Genomic DNA, 21,079 nt, shown 5'->3' on the forward strand with positions numbered 1-21,079 from the left:
GTTTTAACAGCAACATTTGGAGGACCACAAGTCTCCTACCCCTTAGGGTGACCAGATGTCTACCCTTTCTAGGACTTGTCCTACATTTCAACCTTCTGTCCAGAAAGAATTCCAAAATGTCCTCCATTTTGAGCACAGCTAAGAAGCACATTGAGTAAAACCACATTTGCTGTTCCTTTTTGAGAAACCTGTCTATTTGTCAGCCTGGCCTCACTGCAAATAGGATAGGATGATTTTTTTTCTTAGGAGCAGCAGCAGACAGGACTTGCCCCCAGAGCTCAGGATGTGTTTGTTTTTCATAGGGGAAAGGACAGCAAACATGTTAGGCAATGGGCTGCTTGAGGACACAGTGAAAATGTTGAAAGGGTTTTTTCCCTTAATTTCAGCACAATGGACAAATTAAAGAAATAACAATGTAGAGTCAGTCCAAGGTTTGTTGCTAATAAAGTACAATTTTAAGTATTTGTCTTTCTTAGAGTTCTGTAAGTATACTGCAAGCCAACAAGGGCACTTGAGCAAAGATAAGATAATAAAAAAATACAGTTGAGTACATAATACAGTATATGTAATATAGCTGTATATAAAACTCATGAAATGAATTTATATTTATATTAGTGTTTTTAGCTTTTATTTTGTAATGTCCTGCATTTTTTTCTTGAATGTCCTAATTTCTGTGGTGCCTGTCTTCTTTTGCGCTTATGACATGTGGTCTAAAGAAGGCCAAAGAACAAAGGGCCCTCCAGATGTGAATCATGCAAGACTGGTCACGGTGGATGGGTCCAAGAAGTTGAAAACCAATGATATTTGGAGGGCCACAAGCCCCCCACATCTGCTTTAGTACAGGAAATGTCTGTGCTTGCTTTCATACTGGATACCATTTTATCTGTCCTGACAAAGCCCTGTTAACTCACCATGCCATCCAAACAGCTCTGAGCCAAGTCAACAAGCAGCACCGCTTTATTTAGACTTTCATTCCTTTACCATATTAGCTTTAAAACAAAGACAGACAAAAGTGCCTGAGGCCTGGAAGAAAAATGACCATGTCATTCAAACAATACATTAAGTGGGAGTCAAAACAGAAAGAGGTTACATACATACACAAGCCAGAACTGTTTCAATGGAGAAAGACCTTCAAGCTTGCAGCACTGAAAATCAGACTGCCATGTACAGTGAGAAGGAGGTTTGGGGGAAGACTGAACTCCAAGGGTCAAGGCTGTGGACTCTGGAGTTCAGTCTTCCCCAAATCCCAATTTGCTGCTCTTGAATGGTTCCTTTATAATGTTGGGCTAGCTAAGGGTCATTCTGTGACCCACTGAACCCTAGGACAAAGAATGAAGCTATCTTGTCCCAGGACCATGATCCTAGCGGGATTTCAAAGTGACAAGGCTTCAAGGTTAACAAAAGAAAACCTTGACTATGAAGAAAAAACAAAAACAGGCCACAGGTTTCCATTTTCTCAGCAGTTGAACACAAACTTTAACCCACCATGTTCACTTTTAAAAACCCAGGGCTATATACAAGGCAAATCCCACACACTTGGATCCCCATGGTAGAAACCTCAAATCAAATTCCCTCCGACTTAATGGGAGCCACAATCCACTGGGGTGTTTTCTAATGCTTGCTGGACCAAAATGAGTAGAGCTCAAGATGCCAACTCTTTATCCCAATGAGGTTTATCCAGGAGACCTACCCATGCTCCATGGGTAAGATGCTTGCCCAGTTCTGTGAGTCTTAATGGCATAGGTGGGAATCAAATGGCCCTTTGTGCTGTTAGACTGTAACTCCTGGCAAGCCTAGCCAGCACAACCAATAGTGAGTTGCAATCCAAAAACATCTGGAAGGTCACACTGTTCCTACCCCTGCTTAATGTCACTCAAAATCTACTGTCTAAGGTGACCATAGCAAGGACACATTACCTGAAGCCTTAATTGTTTCTTCAGCCTCAGATGTTCAAACAAACTCACCTGTTGTATAGCACTCATGAGAAGCTGAAGCCAATAAGGCTACAGGACAGAAAATCAGTCCAAGCATGACTGTACCATAACCCATCACTAAAGCTAGCACAACCTTCCTTTGAAGTCTTTTAGGCTGTCTGCAAGTCATGGCCTGAAATGTACAGCACCACAAACAATAAAGAATGGCTTATAAAAATAAATAAGCAGCACAAAAAATTAACATCAAGGCAGAATAAAAATATGCACTTATAAATAGATCACAGAGCAACAAGTTTGTATAAGTTAAACATCTCATTGCAGGGAGAGGATGAGGAGAGAAATGTAATGGAATTTGGGTGTCAGCTGGAGGGCTCCAAAGATGGAATCATAGAAAATAGAGCTGATGTCACAGCGCATGGTAAAGCTATGGTGAGATGGACTGTTATTAGGCTTCTGACACCAGCTGTAGTGTAGAGCTCCGAACTACCAGGATAGAAGTGAGGCAATATGAAAGCTGAAATTTGGTAGGCAAAAGAAGAACTACAGACCTAGTCCTGTAAGGTATGACTCATCCATGCCAAGTGGGACCACTGGAAGATGCCCAGAAGCAGGGATACAGTCATGTGCATTGTCTTCATACTAAACCACCGTTTTTGCTACTGAACATCTACTAAGATGTTTTTCTTCATGTAACTCACTGAAACCAGCATGCATTGTACAAAAAAAAAATATCAAGATCCTATTTTCTGCATTGGTACTTCTGCCACAGACCTTCCTGGTAAACTGAAGCACAATGGCTTACCCATGTATCCTAAGAGGAAGCAGTCTTTCTACCAGATTCCTCTGCCTGAGGCACACAGAAGGAACAGGAGTGATTTAGTTTTGATAGCTGATGAAGTGGTGAACAGGAAGAAATGATGGAGGCAAATGTAGCCAGTCACTACCTCACAAGGCAAATAATATCCAGGCACCCTTCAACACTATAGGTAGCACCAATTCCATGGCTTCTGTTACCTCCACTGCCCATGTAGAGAATAACAAACTTTTTGTCATTAAAAGATACTACCTGTTTCAGAGAATTAATTCAATATACCACAAAGAACATAGCAGCCAGAGTAAGCAATTGGTCAGGCCATATTGAATTATGGGGACAAAGGAAGTGTAAGTGGCATCCTTATGGCCACTCATCCATTCTCTGTCTCCAGCCTAGGAAGGAAATCCTAACTTAAGGGATGCTTACTGAGTTTGGGGGAAAAAGAAGTCCAAGTCCATCCTATGCTCATACAAATGGCAACTATTTCCAAAAATAAACCTATCCAGATTTTAAAGTAGAAGCTATCAGGAAGCTAAACAAATATCCAAGGGAACCTGGCTAAGATACAGCAACATTAATAGCACCACACAGGAAGCAAGCCACCAAGGGGAGTCTGTGATCCACCCTTCCTAAGCCAGGCCTGGTTTTAACTTATTGTTAAACAGTAAGACACATGTAACAGTTGTTGTTCCAGTGGTTATTATTCTACTCAGGCAACCACATAAGTAATCTCAACCGGGCAATCCAGAATGGGGTAGGGTCAGGAGCAGACCTGAGAACAGTGGCACCAGCCCTCCACCCAAAATGTAGGCCTCCAAAAGGGGGGGGGGGGGGGCTGGGGCCTTTTCAGCAAACCTACAACCTTTGTTCGGCCACTGACATAGCTTCTCAGTGTTCCCCAGTTTTCAACAGGATGAATTGAAATTAAATGTTCCTTAAGACCAAAAAAGATATTGTTTTTTTCTTTATGCATTTTTTCCTTCATGGAAGGCAGAAGATAGAATCCTGCAGTGGAACAAAAGCTCCATTTATTGGGGCATGTAGGTCAACAAGGCTGCATTCCACATACCTAGCAATATGTCAGGCCAGCCAAGGACCAGTGGGTCACAGAAGGCTAATCACTCTGACTTGGAGAAAAAGTCCATCCAGTCACTCTCTCCAGACATCACTGCCCTCATAACCACCAACTCTTTTAGGCCCAAAGCCTGCCTTCTGTCCCCAAGTGTTGACACAAGGCGGGCACTATGCTAGTTTAAATCGCAGCATCAGACAGTTACACTCTATTTTATGCAACGGTCATTCAAAGTGATCATAAGCCGTTCTTCTCCAAAGTTTGGAAAAATTCGTCTTTAAAAATACAGCTCCCAGAATGCCCCAAGCAGGGTTATGGGATTCTGAATTATAGTTTCAAAATAAATAAATAAATATTTTTTTAAAAAAATCTCTAAATTTTTCTCCTTTCTGCCTGCCTGACAGCAGACCATGAATTCTTTCACTATTAAGAGCCTGCATTACACACATCGCAGGGATGGACATACCATACAGATGCAATCTCAGGCTAAATCACGAACCCTCTCTAGAAGGTAGATAATATTTCCACAATCTTATGGAGGATTCATCATTTTTGGGGAATGCACCAAGGTTAGCCAAAGTGCACCTTATGGACCCCACCAGAGCTTTCCAATATCCACCTCCACACCAACGGTGGTGGTGGTGATTTTCTTCAACCAAGAAATCTCAACCCAGTTCTTATTACCTCCTCATTCTGTGTCAAGAAGTCAGATCATTAAGAGTAGAGACTACTGGTCCTCTAGGTGTCATGGACAACAACACTCAGAACCTCAAGCAGCATGGGAAACAATAAGAAACTATAAGAGATGTAGAAGAGCAAAGGTTTCCCCAACCATTTAGCAGATGGCTCCAAGATCATGATATTCTAGTGGACATGAGACATTGTTAGAGCTGTTCTTTTCAACAATATGTCTCATCAGCAAAAACATCAGCCAGCTTCAGAGCTCTTAACCAACAACTGCCATTTACAGTCCACATGAAGGTAACCTATCAGGATCTAATTAACTACCACTAAATGTACACCAAGTCCCATCCTTGGTGATGCATCTTCATTCCTTTGGTTAATTTTTCATCACCTACAGAATGAGCCCATTCTTCCACCAGATAGCCAGAAAAAAGGAACAGAGGACTCAGTAACCCTACTCCACCCTTACTACCTAGTTCAGCTTAAGCTAAGCTAGAGCTCCTTCTGGTGGCCACTTCCTTAGAAGAACAGGCTCATCTCAACATTTAATTTTTGCAAGACTTATGGTTGTCTATTTATGCAAATTCATCATAGATGGCAACTGGGAGAACCACTTTTAATTTGAAGGCATCTTCATCTTATTGTGCTTTGACCCCTCTTGCACAGACTGTGGCTGTTGGCTCCCTGGGCTACCTCTCAACATAGGAAACCACTGTCATGAGACCACATGCTGATAGGAAGCTTCCTATGAAATGTCTTTGGCCTGTAGAGACTAATATTTGACTAGGTCAACAAAAATGGGTCTGGGGAAAAGATGTGACCAGGCTGATGAAACTCGGGTACTTTTTAATACAAGGGACTCTTCCTGTCCATGGGGATTTGGTTTCCGCCTCCCCACCCGGGGGAATAGGAAACAACACAGATGCTCAAGCCCATATAATTCATTGGATGGTCATATGCACTCACACATCAGCACGCCTGTGCACTGCCAGTGGATAACATGGGGTGTGGCGATACGCAAATGGTCAAATCTGCAGATTGCTGTATATACTTTTTCTAAACTCTTTTCTCCCACTGGGGATTTTATGCCAGCTATGAGCAAAGGCTGATGTGTGCTTATGAGGGCAAAAGGAATGGAGGAGAGAGAATGAACAGGACTGTGCAGTGGCATTCTCCAAATGAATCTGGGGAGCTGAGCAAAAAATAATGCCTTTTCCCCATCGTTCAAAATTGCTCGTCACAGAACCTAGGGAATGCTTTACATTAAATAGAAGATGAACCCGAACACTTGGATTCAATACAAAAAAGATGAGGATTTCAAGCAGAATACTGACAATAAGAGAGATAGGTTGGCAATGCCAGAGAATCCCCTACATTGGCTCAGCTGTTCTAAGTGCTAGAATAAGCATAACGAGTTACCTGAGCAATGCAGTTTCTAACACAAAAAGAAGTGGTGCAACCTGCTCACCTCAGATTTGATACCATTCTACACATCTGTTTTCTGCTCCTGTACACAGAATCATAGAATACCTCTCTCTCTGCCTTTGCCATGTAGCAAAAATGGAAAACTACCTATTTAAGCTGCTCTAATACTGGGTCAGCATGCAACTTGGCTTCCAGTATAAGCCAAAAACAGGTGGAATGAAGGTACAAGGAATCAAAGGCGTGTTACAGACCACCGAAAAGCGGCGGCCTGCACCCGCCCCTTTCCCCGCCGGATCAGGGCCTCAGCGGCCAGAGCGGCAGCCACTGAGGCCCCGATCCGCCGCTTTCCAGGCCGCGGGGAAGCGGCAAAAGGCCACTTCCCCAAGGCCTGGAAAGGGGTGTCCTTGGGGCTTGAAGCCCCAAGGACACCCCGCAGTGGTGGGGAGGAGGAGAAAGGGGCCGCTTGGCCCCTTTCTCCTCTGCGTCACTGGGTGCAGCCATCTAAAGGCTGCGCCAGCAACGCAAGACCAGGAAGGAGCTCCGTTTCTGAGCTCCTTCCTGCACCCACGAAAGGGCGCACTGAGCGCCCTTGTGCGGTGCGTTCGTGACGCCATCATGATGGCCCCCATGTAGATGGGGCGCCGCCATCTTGTACGTCCTCAGGACGTATTAGGCTTGGGGGCGTCAAGAAGTGATGCCCCTTTTAAACCTAGGACGTCCTGAGGACGTCCCTTATGGCGGTCTGTAACCCGCCAAAGTTCTTTTTTTTTTCTTCTGTCAATGGGCTGACTACCATGCACTATCTTCAAGTGCTACTGCTGGATATCAGATTAACACATAACTGTAGACAGGAGGTGAGTTCCTTCTCCCTATATGAAAAGTCTTGCTATACTTTCTAGTGAGATCTTGCCCTGTAAGCTAATAACGCATAGAGAAGCCATTGTTAAGACTTGGCAAGCTGCCCAAGCACCTACAATTGAAAGGGGAGGCCCGCTAAAGGAAATGACCAGTTAAAGGGAAAAGGGCACTCTTGGCCAGGTGATGGCTATCCTACAGCAAACACATCTTGAACAGTATGCCAGCTGCGGGAGCAGGGGAAAACCACCAATTAGAAATAAGCATGTAAGCCAGACACAAGCAGTTTACCTACCCACAAACTGATCTACAAGGGCACTATGGCATTAAGATCCATCCATTCTCCTTACCCCCTTTTTACTACAGTTGACTTCCCTTGAGCAGTTTATAAAAGACCCCAGAAATGGCCCTGTATAAAAGGAAAAACTATTCAGCTTAAAACTCAAGTCACCGTAAGGGCATTAGGGTGTTGCCAATCTGCTTTTAAACACATCCAGTGTGTTCTTCCCTCCCAAGGCTGTGGCTTCATTCTTTAAAAAGTGAATTTAAAGAGAAACAGAAAGGCAGTAATAGAACAAAAACAACAAATACAGAAAATAAAGTGCTTTTTCAAAAAACAAACCAACCCTCAAACATAGATCAAAATATTTGAATAACTCAGCATAAAAGGCAACTTTTTGATAAAGGGCATAAGTGCCTGGCTTTCGCCAAGTATCACTCTATGCAAGAAACAAAGTCACATCAAGTTTCAGAATTAAAAATGATTTTGGAGAACCCACCTAGAACCAAAGACCCAAGGTTTCCAATCGGTCAAGGATCAGTCTTGGTCACTTAGCAAACCAGTATCCTGTGGCAACAGTCTCCAACCAGGAGCCCTCCAGATGTGTTGAAAACAACTCCCACTATCGCTAGGATAGCAGCTAAGTCCAACACTACTGAAAGGCACTGGGTCGGTGAAGGTTGTTCTAACAGGACTGTTGAAATAAAGTAAATGAAGACACAGGAAAAATGCATAGGAGAGCAAGGGACAGAGGGGGAGAATGACTACCAAAGGGCAGAACCTGGTTTCTCCAAGAGAGATCTTCCCAGGAAGATCATCAGCACTTGGAAGGTTAGGAGGCACAGAAGATAGATGGGACATCTGTGCCAAGGTATTTGCACAAAGAGATAGTTTAGAAACAGGGCACGTTGGACTCAGATGGTATATTGAGTGCATCAGTCCAACTGCCTTCTCAAAAGTTTACTGAAGAGCAGAGACTAAATCTGATTACTCATCAGCCAGTCACACTTCCACATCGATGTCTGCACCACAGTGGCAGCAGGGAGCCAGTCCCCACATGCTGAGAGAAAAGAAGGAAGGTGTGTCATGATGTGGCTGGAGATTCAGCGGCTGCTTCGTCGCCCTCCTCAGAGTCCCATACTTCAGATTGCAAGTAATTGGCAAAAAGGGCCTTGGCACGGTGAAGGATCTTGTTCAGGTTGTGCCGACGGACCAAGCGATCAAAATGCATGGCCAGCTCATTGTAGTCCATATTGTTCTTGATGATATGGTCCCGATGCTCCAAGAGGATGGCAAGGCACAGGAAGAGCACAAAGGGGTTGCCTTTGCCAAACTCCTGGGGGGGTGGAAGGCTGACTGCTGCTGGAGGGGTAGGGGCAGCAGGAGCAGGAGGTCCACAGGAGAGAGACAAAGGGGCGTGAACCACTGAGTCCCCCTTCTCCTCCTCCAACTGGCTTTCCTCATTGCCATCGGTCGAGGAGGATGCCAAGTCTCGAGAGGGGGGCGTCAAGGCCCGGAGGGATGGAGCAGAAAAGGATTTGGCCACATTTGTTGTCTGGATTAGTGGGTCATGCTCACCACTGCAGTCATCATCCTCTTCCACAGAGCGCTGAGATCTGGGCGAGGGGTCGTCCTCTGAACTATCCTCATTTCGAGCGCTGTAATATTTGAACTCACCAAAGCTGGACTGCTTCATTAGTGTTTTCTCTTCAGGAACTGGTCCCTGAGAGGGCTGATCCCCAGCTGCCTCAAAGCTGCAGGCAGGACGTAACATGTGCCTCCTTCGAACTGGCTGGCTGCTGTCTCCAGGCCTGGCTGGTGGGCCCAACAACTCCACTTCCTTTTCAGGGGGATCAGGAGGAAAGGAGCTCCAGGTGACCTCCAGCATGCGTAAGGCATCCTCAAAGGCAAACTCCCGCTTGAGCTCCAGCAGCAGCCAGCGGTAGCAGAAGAAGAGGTCATCAGCCCCACGAGAGAGGAGGTAGGAGTAAAACTCAGGGTCGGAGTGGCGGAGGAGAAGCTTGAGGTGGGAGAACTTGACAGACATGACTTCCCCGTCTACCTGGAAGTTGCCCTCCAGGCGCTTCATGATACCACAGAAGCAGATAAAGGCATGAGCCTCGTTGTCCATGACAGCCAAGATGGGGGAGGCAATGTCACTCATGCCCTGACAGTAGGAGATCTGTGGGTGTGTCACAGCATAGGTGGTCAGAAGGTCATGTAAGGCTGTCAGGTGGGGATTATCGTCAGAGCCAGCATAATAGGGATGAGTGCGATCCGTTCGCAGCACATCCTTCAGTACATTGCTACGGATGAAATCCAGGTCCTCGGGGCTGGCCCGGGCTTCCCACTCCCCCTTCAGCTGCTCATACTCCCGCGTCTTCCGCTTCATGTAATCCATGCGCTCCTGACCTGTCAAGCCATCAGGATAGACATTGAGCAGGTATCGCCACACCACCTGCAGCAGGAGAAAGAAAAAAGATTCAACTTTGGCAAGGGGTTTCTCCACCGTGACATGCTAAAGAAAAAAGCCCTACTGCTTAAATCAAAAGATTTCAGACCACTGCCTGGAAGGAGTCCACCAGGAGACTATAAAGACCTCAAAGCAGAAGCAAAGGATGAGTGGAAACAGGGGAGAAGGCTTGCTCTTGCCCACTAAATCCCCCACCTATCACACAACACTGGCTTCCAGAGCTCCCCTTCTCACCTTGCGCAGTGAGGGCTCAACACCCCCATGGAAGATCCGGAGACGCAGTTCTGCAGGCCTAGTCAGCTGCCCTTCATGGTTCAGAAATGTGTGGAACTCTGAATCGCTCAGTGGGGGCTTGAAAGGCTTGACGTCCTCACCATAGGACCAGCTGAGAGCTTGCTGGACCTTTGACAATGTCCTGCCCACCTGGCAAGAAACAACAGGAAGGCCAAGGTCAACCTGTGCTGAGCCAATTAAAGGCAAGAACATAAGACACCATGCACCTCTTCTCAGAAAGTTCCATGTTTTGTCTGTCTGGTTCCATCATGGCTTGAAGTCTGCTAGCATAGCTAGCTACTAGCTACAATTGCTTAAGAGGCAGAGCATTTTGAATCTAAAATGATGTACCAAAGAGAAATGGGATCTGTACGGTTAATCTGGAAAAAATGATAGCCAGATCTGCTGGTGTCCCACTACCTATTTCTACCCAAGGGGTTCCGTATTTACTAGATTTTTGTTTATGTGGTAGCATATCAAGAAAGTCTAAGGTAGCAGAATTAATTCATCCCTTGAACTCCTACCTGAGATATGATGGACTGAGTAAAAGGCAGGGCAGCTGCTGCCAGGGACCGCTTCTCCACCAGCAGAAGGTCGGTACTGATTACATCCTTGGGGCTGATTATGTCCCAGTCTTCTAGCAGGGGGCCTAAGAGAACATGGTAATGTGAGCCAATTTCTTAAAACCAGCATCTGGAAATCCCTCAAAACTCCCCCCCCCCCAATCCATGTTTTCATTGGGTCAAATCCCACTACACCTTAGTAAGTGGGAATAGAAAGGATAAAAATATGGAAATCAAGCCTTTGTAATACTCCTTCACTCATCCCATTTTTATTTGGCACCAAGGGAACCCAAATTCTGTAATATGTCTAAATCTTGTAAATCCTGTAAATTATGCTTTTAAGTGTATTTTCTGATGTTGCATAATTCTTCTACAACAGGAAAAAAATAAACATAGTTTTTTCTACCAGAGATCTTGTCAGTTTTCATGCTTATGTTTATAGCCTAGAGACACAGGCACGGCAGAAATAATCTAATTTGACACCACTTTAATTGCCATGGCTCAGTGCTATGGAATTCTTGGAATTGTAGTTTGTTGTGGCACCAGAGTACTCTGTCTCATGAAACTATATTTCCCAGAATTCCACAGCACTTAGCCATGGCAGTTAAAGTGGTGTCAAACTTTTAAAGTACTGTAAGCTGTTCTAGAAGGTTTAATTCTCTATACTCATTACCCAAATTCTAAATTTGTGCTGCAGTAATCCAGGCCTTAACTATTCCAAAGTCACCACATCCCATCTGATCTTGGAAGCTAAGCAAGGTCAGCTCTGGTTAGTACTCGGATGGGAGACCCCAATGAACGCCAGGTGCTGTAGCCTATATTTCCGTGGAAGGAACTGGCCAAGCCACCTCTGAGTACTAGTAGTAATCCTTACTACTATGAAATTTGTAGGGTCACCATAAGTCAATAGCTGACTTGAAAGCACAGACACACAAAAATGGAAATCCATGAAGTTTTAATCAGAGTTGTGGCTCTGTATGTTACCAGCAAAGGGCAGCCATTAAAAAAAAAGTGGACAGGATGCACAGACAAAACACACTTAATTCCTCTTCAAAGCCTGCAGGCAGGCAACCGTCTATTATCCCCTCTGTTGTAAACCGCTCGGATTCCCAGTGATTGGGCGATATATAAATAAATCCTATTATTATTATTATTAGGACCTCTTCCCCCAAATCTTCAGTCAAATTAACATTCATGTTATAGCCATGAGTCTTCAAGTGACTCATGCTTTCCCATTTTGACAGCACCAACCAGCCTCCTCATAAGAAAAGGAATACAGTGAAGAAGACAAAGAAATTGATTCCTTGCCTATGTCCCCAGCAAAAGGAACCAAGAGAGAATTTATTAATCATATAAGAGGGGAACAAGAGGTGCAACTGGAATTAGGACTCTTGGCTCTCTTGCTCAAACTATAGATTACTCACTGTCCTCTGAAGGCTTGATGTCTATCTTGAGCTGCAAGTAAGGCTTGGAGGCTCCAGCAAAGGCCATGCCCAGGTCCCAGTCTGACAGCAATGATAAGTAGGCTTCTTGGCCCTGCTTATCTCGGCCCAGATAGCTGATGGCAAAATTCTTCTTCCTGAGGTAGGCAAAAAGAGACATGCTTGCATTATGGGTGAGCTCATTCCACCAATGAAGCTGCTTCTGTCACTGGAAGGGATGTAAAGAGAAGGGATGTAAGTTTCAGGGCATTGAAAAATATGATTTCCTTCTAGCAATTAACCTAATGTGTTTCAGCCTAATGGTATTTAATGGTCTTTTTCAAAGGCTGATAAAATATAAAAGAAACAAAAGGGACAACACATAAACAACAAAAATTGTAACAGGAGACAAGATGCAATATCAATTTTGTGTACATATATCTTGCACCAAGATGCATGTAATTTTACAAAATTTCTCAATTTTTAAAATTCCTGTTGACCTATACATATACAAAATTGATATTGTAAATTGTAGCTAGTTGTAACTTTTCCTGTTTATGTATATTGTCCCCTTTCTTTCTTTTATCAACTTCTGAAGGAAGGTATTAACTATTACTAGGCCAAAACACATTGGGCTAATTGCAAGAATAAAATAATATTTCTTAACATCCCAAGACTTTGTCTCTTCTCGAGATCCCTTCTAGTGGATGTAACTAGTCCTCTTTGCTTTCTGTTACTGGAACCAAGAAAGTAGTGCTGGAAGATCCTCTGCCCCCAGTAATCCTCTGTGGACCAAAAGGCTTTGGAGCAGGTTTTGGGGCAGCATGGAGGGCTCTAAGCAGGAAAGGAAGGAAACAAACTAGTGGATACTAACTGCTACATTTTTTTACTTCTTTAAATAAAAAGAAACAAGTCTCACACTTAGTAGCTGTCCACACAGAACCTCTACGATGGGACTTTGTTCCTCTACCTTTATACTCCAACCGCACTGTTCTAGAACAGCCCTCTTTTGCGGCATGGAAACTACATGGTCATTCCTTTGGTGTAAAAACCACATTATGCAAATACATGTGTTGAATACAAGCTTCTTTCAGCACATGTGGCAAGTGAATTCCTCTGGAAGAAACAATGCCTTTGCCATCCAAAACCGTACATGAAATATGCATGTTGCTGCCCACACCAAAAGCAGATCTGTTAGGTAGAAGTGGTGGTCAGGGTTAACAGCCCTCTGCTGCCTACAAAGAGCTATATGACGTGGGAGGCTACATAACTCCAAGTATGACTTAACTGGGCATAATCCTAACCAGACTAGTGATGCACTTTATTATAATATTCCGAGTTCCATCTTAGTCACCCTCTTATCACAATAAGATATCCACATTTACAATTATGACTTGGACAAGGAAAGAAAAACTGTTTATAAATTGTTAAAATAGACTGCTCAAGTACTGGAAGGTGATAAAAAGGTAATGACCCATGTTATACTTTCCAATTCCAGAAGGCCTTCCTTATCAATGACAGTGATACACCCTCTCAGTATGGTACACTCTCATTTGAAGATGGGAGCAACTGATAGCTGACATAAGTTGTGATATTACAACCAGGAATAGAACGCAAGATACTTCCATATATGTGTGTGTATAAGATAGATAATATAGATATACTGTATGTACTCATTATGAATAGGGATCTTGCAACACCTTTGAGACTAACTGAAACATAGAAGTGGGTAGCATGAGCTTTCCTGACTTAAACCTACTTCCTCCGATGCATCAAATGATCAAATGCATCTGAGGAAGTACGCTCAAGTCAAGAAAGCTCATGCTACCAACTTCTGTCTTTCAGTTAGGCTCAAAAGTGCTGCAAGATCCTTTTGCATACTAATTTTTCAAACTACCATGGTTATGTCTTTGTATATAAGTCTATACATTTTAGTCCAAAAATTGACCCAAAAAACTAAGGTCAACATAAGTACTGTACTGTACTTTAACTCTTATCAAAAAAGGAACCACCTCCTTCACTGAATAGAGTGGTAAAAGGCAAAAGCTTAGTCCATCCTGGGAGCACCTAAAAGAGCACCAATCCCTTCTACTCTACATTGTGGTGCCACCTCTGGCCTTTTTGAATGCCTGGGAGGGAAAATATTGGCTCTGGCAGCTCTTTGGCACTTTCCTTGAAAGGAGAACTGAGAGGAATTGGGCTTTTGAGGATCTCAATAAGGTATTTGTGTATCTTTGTCAGCTTTTCTGGGTTAAAATCAGGCAAAGTTAGCACATTAAAGGCTATAATCACTGTTAACGTAGTCACCATTATCTTGTAAGCTGCCTTGGATCGCTTCCTGGGAGAAAGGCAGGACAGAAACAAAATAAATTAAAAAATATTCTTAAATATCTGGCCATCTCCCACACACATTGCACAGCCACAATATACCACTGTTCTCGCCTCATCCGTCTTGCCTTTAGGGTGAAAACAAATAGTTAAGCCTGCCAGAATTTTATAAGTTTGTTGGCATTGTTTCCCTTTGTTTTGTCCTTTACATCCTTTAATACATGCCTCTAAGTGTTACCTTTGACTTAACCTCGGATCATATTCAAATCCATAAATCTGGCCCCTAAATCTGCCCTCAGTATATACATGAGGTCAATTTATATTCGAGTATCGGCAGTAGATATCAACCACTTTTCTCTCACAACTGGGGTGCAAGGTAGTGTTTCAGTAAAACATGGTAAATTAAAATAAAATACAATAAAACATGCATTTATGACAACAATTTTAAAATGCCAGATTCATAAAAACATTGCAAGACTGAAAGTCCAGCATCTCCATTTACCCACTTAGTAACCTGAAGGCAAAGCTGGGTAAAAAGGTCTTTGCCTGCTATGAGTTTTCATTCCCTGCCCATACATTAAAACAGGGCACCTGGCTCTCAGCACCACCATCACTGACCTGCAGTGGTGAGGCTTACTTTCTGTAGATGAAAAAAAGAGCATGGGTGCTAAAAATCACTTCTGCCAGTTTCCATCCTCCCCACATCAGTGCATTATCATTCCAGGACATACCCATTGAGGTCAAAGGCCCTGATAAGGATGTGCTGCAAAACGTCCAGCGAGGTGATCTGTGGATCCACAGCAAAAGTACGAAATTCAGGCTGCAAGAAGCCTTCGCATTTCTGCAAAAATTACACAGAGAATAAGCAGGATTAGAGAACCAACTCCATCCAAGCAGTCCCCATAGCCTGCAAACAATAGATACACCACACTCCTTATGCTGAACAGGCAGAGAATCCTTTTCCAACACTTGCATCTTCATTTTCCTATTGGAAAAAAATGGAGGGCAAAGGCTAGACTCCCAACACATGCAACTTACCCTGAACTGCTTTTCGAGCATGGCAGATACCAGCACCTAGAAATTACGCTGCCCTTAATGAAAACAATCCTTAAAATAAAAGATAAGGAATATGCAATTCTCCAGACAGTTGAATTGTATTGTTGTGGTGGCAGTTGGGTTGTATTGCTGTGATGGCAGATTGTTGTGTTGTATTGTTGTGGTTAACAATACAACTTGGCTATGTTGATTAGTGCTGATGAAATTTGCACTCTAGCAGCAACTAGATGGCTGCACATTCCCAATGCCTCTTTAAAATACTATGCGTATAGCAAAGATACATTACTGCTTTATAGTAGTGGCTCCCAAACTCTCGCTGTCCACATTTTGGACTTTAACTCTCAGACAACAAGGTCAATGGTCAGGAATTGTGGAAACCGAAGTCCAAAATATCTGGAGAACCATATTTGAGAACCACCACTTTACAGACTACAGTTCATGCCTTCAGAAATGGGTTCCATGTAGTTAAAGAAAATTCACAGTTTCATATTTAACCTATAGAGTGGAATAATCAATGGCTCTATTGGTTATTGCAATAATACATAAAGGAGACATGTCAATAATGAAGAGGAACAAATAAAACAGCTGCCGCCTTATCATAAGCATTGGCATGAAACAGTTCCAAAACTGACAGTACTACCTAAACTCCTAAACATGATTGGAAATCCCATAATGTCAATGGATGCAGGGCCTGAAAAGACAGGCCAAAATAAAGCTGCTAAGGATCACTTTGGAGGTATGCTGTTTAAATGATGAATGCGTCCTAAAAGGCCAGAAGCTGCGCTAAAGTGTGGCTTTGGCACAGCTTGTGGCCTCTTAAGATGTGTGTGTCATTTAAACAACACACTTCCAAAGTGACCTGAAGCAGCTTTATTTTGGCCTAGCTGTTTGGATCAATACTTTCAAGGAAGGATCCCAGCTTGTTGCAGCTCTAAGCATGCTTTATTAGGAAAGAGGCACCATCCAAATTTAGATTAATGTAGTTCTTAACAGTTTTAGATCAGACTGCTGGACCAACACTGTTGAGTAGAGCAAAGCCATCAAATTGGTCTGATACAAAATAGGAACATGGTTGTTGTTGTGGGTCTTCAAATCATTTCCAACTTATGGCACTTCATGGCCAACATATCATGGGATTTTCTTGGCAAGATTTATTCAGAGGGGGTTTGTCTTTGTCTTTATCTGAGGCTGAAGGAGTGTGATTTGCCCAAGTAGGTTTCCATGGCCTAGTGAGGATTCAAATCCTGTTCTCCAGAGTCACAGTACAACACTCAAATCACTACCCAAAGATGGCTCTCTAACAAACATTGTCTATTGTGATTTCTCTCACAAAAAGGAGGAGTGGCGCAGTGGTTAAATGCCTGTACTGCAGCCATTCACTCAAAACCACAAGGTTGCGAGTTCAAGACCAGCAAAAGGGCCCAAGCTCGACTCAGGCTTGCATCCTTCCGAGGAGGGAGCTAAAATGAGTACCCAGACTGTTGGGGGCAAATTAGCTTACTTGCTAATTAGCTTACTTGCTGTTCACCGCTATGATCTTTGGAATAGCGGTATATAAATAAAACAAATTATTATTATTATTATTATTATTATTACGATATGTCAGATGGATTGACTCAGTCAGAGGGGTTATGGGCAAGGGCTTACAGGACCTGGGCAAGGAAGTGGAGGATAGGGATTTTTGGAGGTGTCTCATCCACAGAGTTGGTATGAGTTGAGGTCGACTTGGAGGCAGATAACAACTACAAACTAAGAGAAGCGGTCTTCCAATCATGGCATATGTAAAAAATACACTGACATGATGAGCCTTGAAATTCTAGGAAAACACCCTAACCCATCTACAATAGGTTAATGTTTGTTATTGTTGAGGCTGAGAACATGTGACCAGAATGGAGAGAGGTTTACATCAAGTGGCCCACCACTTTCCCTCTACTCACCCTGACCCATTCATTGACTGTCTTCCTTGCATTCAGTTAATGTCTGATTTCTGGCAACCCTATCACAAGGTTTCCTTGGTAAGATTCATTCAGGGTGGTAAATCTGCCATGGTCTTCAACTAAGGCCAAAAGCCCAGAGAGTCCCCCCCCATTCCCATTTTGAGGGCAACGCTGCCACCAACCGGCCCAACAACTAATAGGACTGGACTCTGGACAGCACTGTTGACCCATACTTGAAAATCTGAAGAGAACTTGCCGAGACAGATTATACTCATTGCAATTCACTGTTGCTATTACTCTCTTCAAAAGAGGCTGGAATTCTGTCTGCATTTACCTGGGAATATGGTCCTTAATTGACTGAAACTTATTTAGACAGGAGCACAGAACTGCAGCAAAGCATAACGGTAATTCTGTGTATCTACGGTCCAAAACACACTGCAGAAATAATCCAGTTTGAGACTGCTTTAGTTGTCCTGCCTCAATGCTAGGGAATTCTGGGAACTGTAGTTTTGTGAAACATTCAGCCTTCTCTGGCAGATCAGGGGGCACAATAAACTACAATTCTCAGGATTCCCTAATGCTCAGCCATGGTAGTTAAAGTGGTCTTAAACTGGATTATTTATGTAGTGTATTTTGGACCTAAATCAAAAACTCTGGCTAAAATACAGTCAGCCCTCCTTATCCACAGATATTTTTAATCCAAAGATTCAAGCATCCAAGACTTGAAATATTTTTTTTTAAAAAAAGTATAAATCCCAAATATCAAACTTTGATCTTTCCATTTTATATACAGGGCACAATTTTACTATGCCATTATATTTAGTGGGACTTGACCACACACAGATTTTGGTATCCACAGGGGGAGTCCTGGAACCAAACCCCAGCAGATAATAAGGGCCTGTCGTCTGAGTGCTGAAGCAAAGGGTTGTAATCCCAGCTCAGCCATGGAAACCCACTGGGTGACCCTGGGCAAGTCACGCTCTCTCAGCCTCAGGGGAAGGCTACCAAGAAACTTGCCAGTGACAGGTTTGCCTTAGGGTCGCCGGAAGTCAAAAGTGCCCCTCTTCCACTGGGAAATGTGCTAAAAGAAACCTTGATGTTGTTGTTAACTGCCCTTGAGTTGATCTCGATGCATGGCAACCCTATGGATGAAACATCTCCAGGCCCCCTGTCCTCTACTCCTCTTCCCAGCTCCTGCAAACTCATATTGGTGGTCTTTTTAATAGAGTCCATCCTCCATCTGGGCAGTGGCCTCCCTCTCTTCCTCCACCTTCCCCAGCATTACTCTCTTTCCCAAGGAGTCCTCCCTTCTCATGATGTGTCTGAAGCAGGGCAGCCTCAGTTTGGTCATCTTGGCTCCTTGCAGGGAGGTCTCTGGCTTGACCTGCTCTGGGACCTGTTCTGGCTGTGAATCCTGTGACTGATGTCACTCTCTTTTACTTTATTGTATTCTCTGTATTTTAATGCTGTAACCTGCCCAGATTCCTTGTGATCAGGCAGGCTATAAATAAATCATTATTATTGTTATTATTATTATTTGTCCTTTTGGTTGTCGGTGGGATCCTCAGCACTCTCCTCCCACAAAAACCTAGCCACTCACAAATGCCTGCCCATTTCCCATTGCCAGAGGGGGGCTTTTGAGAGTGAGGCTGCCCCTGAGGCACCATCCCTCCTTCCCTGGACCCATCACCTTTGGAGGTCTTTAAGCAGAGGCTGGAGGGCCATCTGTCGGGGTGCTTTGATTGTGAGTTCCTGCATGGCAGAAGGGGGTTGGACTGGAAGGAAGGCCTTTCCTTTGGGGGTCTCTTCCAACCCTAGGGTTCTATGAACTCTTTGCCACCCACCCCGCCCTGACCTTTGACCCTGCAGGAGAACATGGCCGCCCCTTGACCTCTGACCTCCCCGCTTGGGCCCGGGGCTCACCTTGACCCTCACGCGGACCACTTCGTGCTCTTCTTCCTCCTGGCTCCCTGCTCCGGTCCCAAGGCCAGCCCCGCTCCCTCCTGGAGACGCTGCGGTCGGTGTTGCTGCCGCGGGGGCCACGGCCGCCGCCATCCCTGCCCCCCTCCAGCTTCGCTCTCAGGAGCCTCAGGCCGGGAGGCCGTTGTAGGCCCCGCCCACCACTACGTCACCAGACCACGCCCACACACAAGCGCGCTCGCTGTGGTGTCACGGCCTCAGTTCAGGGGGAGTCACGTGATCTCCGGCCGGCGCGTCGCTTGTCTATGACGTCATCCCCAAGTGAATCCGTTGTTCGACCGTCGTCGTTCAACGAGATTTTAAAAAAATAACGTTTCCGGGGTTTGAAGCGGGAAAGGATGAGGAGACAAAAGGCGATAATCAAAGGAAGACGAAAGGCCCCGCCAATCAGGAAAGGAGTTTATTGTTTGGGGAAGGGGAACAATCACATCCGGGTTATTATACGGAAACGGAAGAGAAACTTTCATTGATTGCGCTTTGCCCCTGCTTTGAATCACTGCGGCGGCCCTCGCAGTGACGTCACAACGCCGCGCGCGCAAAGGCGCCCTTGGAGTAGGAAAAGAAGAGGCCGCGTCGCTGACGTCACTCTCTGACGTCACAATGCCTGGTGACAAGCCCCACCAGAAGCAAGGGCCCTCTCTCCCTCCGCTGAGAAAGCCTGGCAGCCAGCGGGGCCCAGCTTCCATCCGCACTGGAGTAGGCTCCTTTGACTTGGTTACTTGCTGGACGCTTTCAAGAGAATGACTAATTGAGTGCAAAACCACCATAGAAATGGGAAGGGGGAAGTCTAACTGCCCTAATGAAGGAGATGGCCTCCTCACCCCCATGGAGCCCTGGATGAGTGCAGCAGCAGGACACACTTTGCACAGTGTTGAAATCATCATCTTGGCCACGCTTGAATTATCTCACTAATTTCCTCTTAAAATGATCACTTTAAACACATTCACTGTAGTAGCTTTGTTGTTGGTCCGGTTTATGGTGCCCCTGGTCCAAAACACACTGCAGAAACAATCCAGTCTGAGACCGCTCTAACTGCCTGCTGGCTCAATGCTAGGGAATTCTGGGAACTGTAGTTATGTGGGACATTTTGTCAAGAGCTCTGTAAACACAACAAACTACAATTCCCAGGATTCCCTAGCACTGAGCCAGGATAGTTAAAGCAGTCACAATCTGGATTATTTCTGCAGTGTGTGTTGGACCCATGGATCTATTTCAGGGTTTCCTTTATTTAAATGAGGAAGGGATGCTTTTAATAAGTGTATGCTAAAAGCCACCAGGACAGACACAGGCTGCATCTACACTACAGAATTAATGTAGTTTGACACCACTTTAACTGCCATGGCTCAATGCCATGGATCTCTAGGATCTGTTGTTTTCAAAGCCTTCTGGTGCCATACAAACTACAAATCCCAGAATCCCATAGGAGGGAGCTATGGCAGTTAAAGCAGTGTCAAGCTGCATTAATTCTGCATTGTGGCAGCAGCATCACTCAAGGAAGCCATGACCACAAGTCTGAAAAGTTCACAGCAGGGCAATCTTCAAGGTTTCTCACTCACATAAGCCAATGCCAACTTGACATCAAACAACAAAATGCAGCCAGGGCTTCCTTTGTAAATTTGTACATCAATTTTGTGGGCAGGGCTATTTCCTGACACTTTTTTAACCATGGATTATTATTATACATAAGTATTATTGGGGCTCTCTGCCTCACAGAGCTAGATATGTTATACAACCAGAACAAAAGCTTGGGTAGTCAGCCCTCAGTATCCAGATTCTCCATACATGGTCTCCATCATCCATGGCTTGAAAATCCCCCCTTCTCCCCCAAAACAAAATCTCATAAGGAAACCTTGATTTTGCCATTTTATATATAAGGGATCCTATTTTATTATGCCATTGTATATAATAGGAATTGAACATCCACAGATTCTGGCGTCCATGGAGGATCCTGGATTTAAATCTCAGCGGATACCACAGGCGCGCT

At 44.4% G+C, this 21,079-nt stretch overlaps 1 protein-coding gene across 1 annotated transcript; it reads right to left on the reverse strand.

Annotated features, from left to right (window-relative positions):
• Positions 1–637: 637 nt before the first annotated feature.
• LOC149322883 (TBC1 domain family member 25-like) lies at positions 638–19,615 on the reverse strand. The gene is made up of 6 exons (XM_089484226.1): positions 19,039–19,615; positions 14,854–14,963; positions 11,798–11,952; positions 10,335–10,459; positions 9,772–9,960; positions 638–9,522 (listed from the first exon to the last, which is right to left on the reverse strand). The coding sequence occupies exons 1-6, from the start codon at positions 19,168–19,170 to the stop codon at positions 8,149–8,151; spliced, it is 2,085 nt and encodes a 694-aa protein (XP_089340352.1). The 5' UTR covers positions 19,171–19,615; the 3' UTR covers positions 638–8,148.
• Positions 19,616–21,079: the final 1,464 nt, after the last annotated feature.

This window comes from Sceloporus occidentalis, unplaced genomic scaffold, assembly GCF_023333645.1.
Source record: "Sceloporus occidentalis isolate IW3139 unplaced genomic scaffold, rSceOcc1.0.p SCAF_1, whole genome shotgun sequence".
NCBI classification, from domain to species: domain Eukaryota; kingdom Metazoa; phylum Chordata; class Lepidosauria; order Squamata; family Phrynosomatidae; genus Sceloporus; species Sceloporus occidentalis.

Bases quoted from the DNA above. Each gene is read 5' to 3' on its own strand.
- LOC149322883 (XM_089484226.1), bottom strand. From the start codon at position 19,170: ATGGCGGCGGCCGTGGCCCCCGCGGCAGCAACACCGACCGCAGCGTCT. The intron at 14,964-19,038 runs GTGAGCCCCGGG...TAATTTTTGCAG, and splicing joins TGGTCCGCGTGAGGGTCAAG to AAATGCGAAGGCTTCTTGCA. The intron at 10,460-11,797 runs GTGAGTAATCTA...ATGTTCTCTTAG, and splicing joins CATCAAGCCTTCAGAGGACA to GCCCCCTGCTAGAAGACTGG.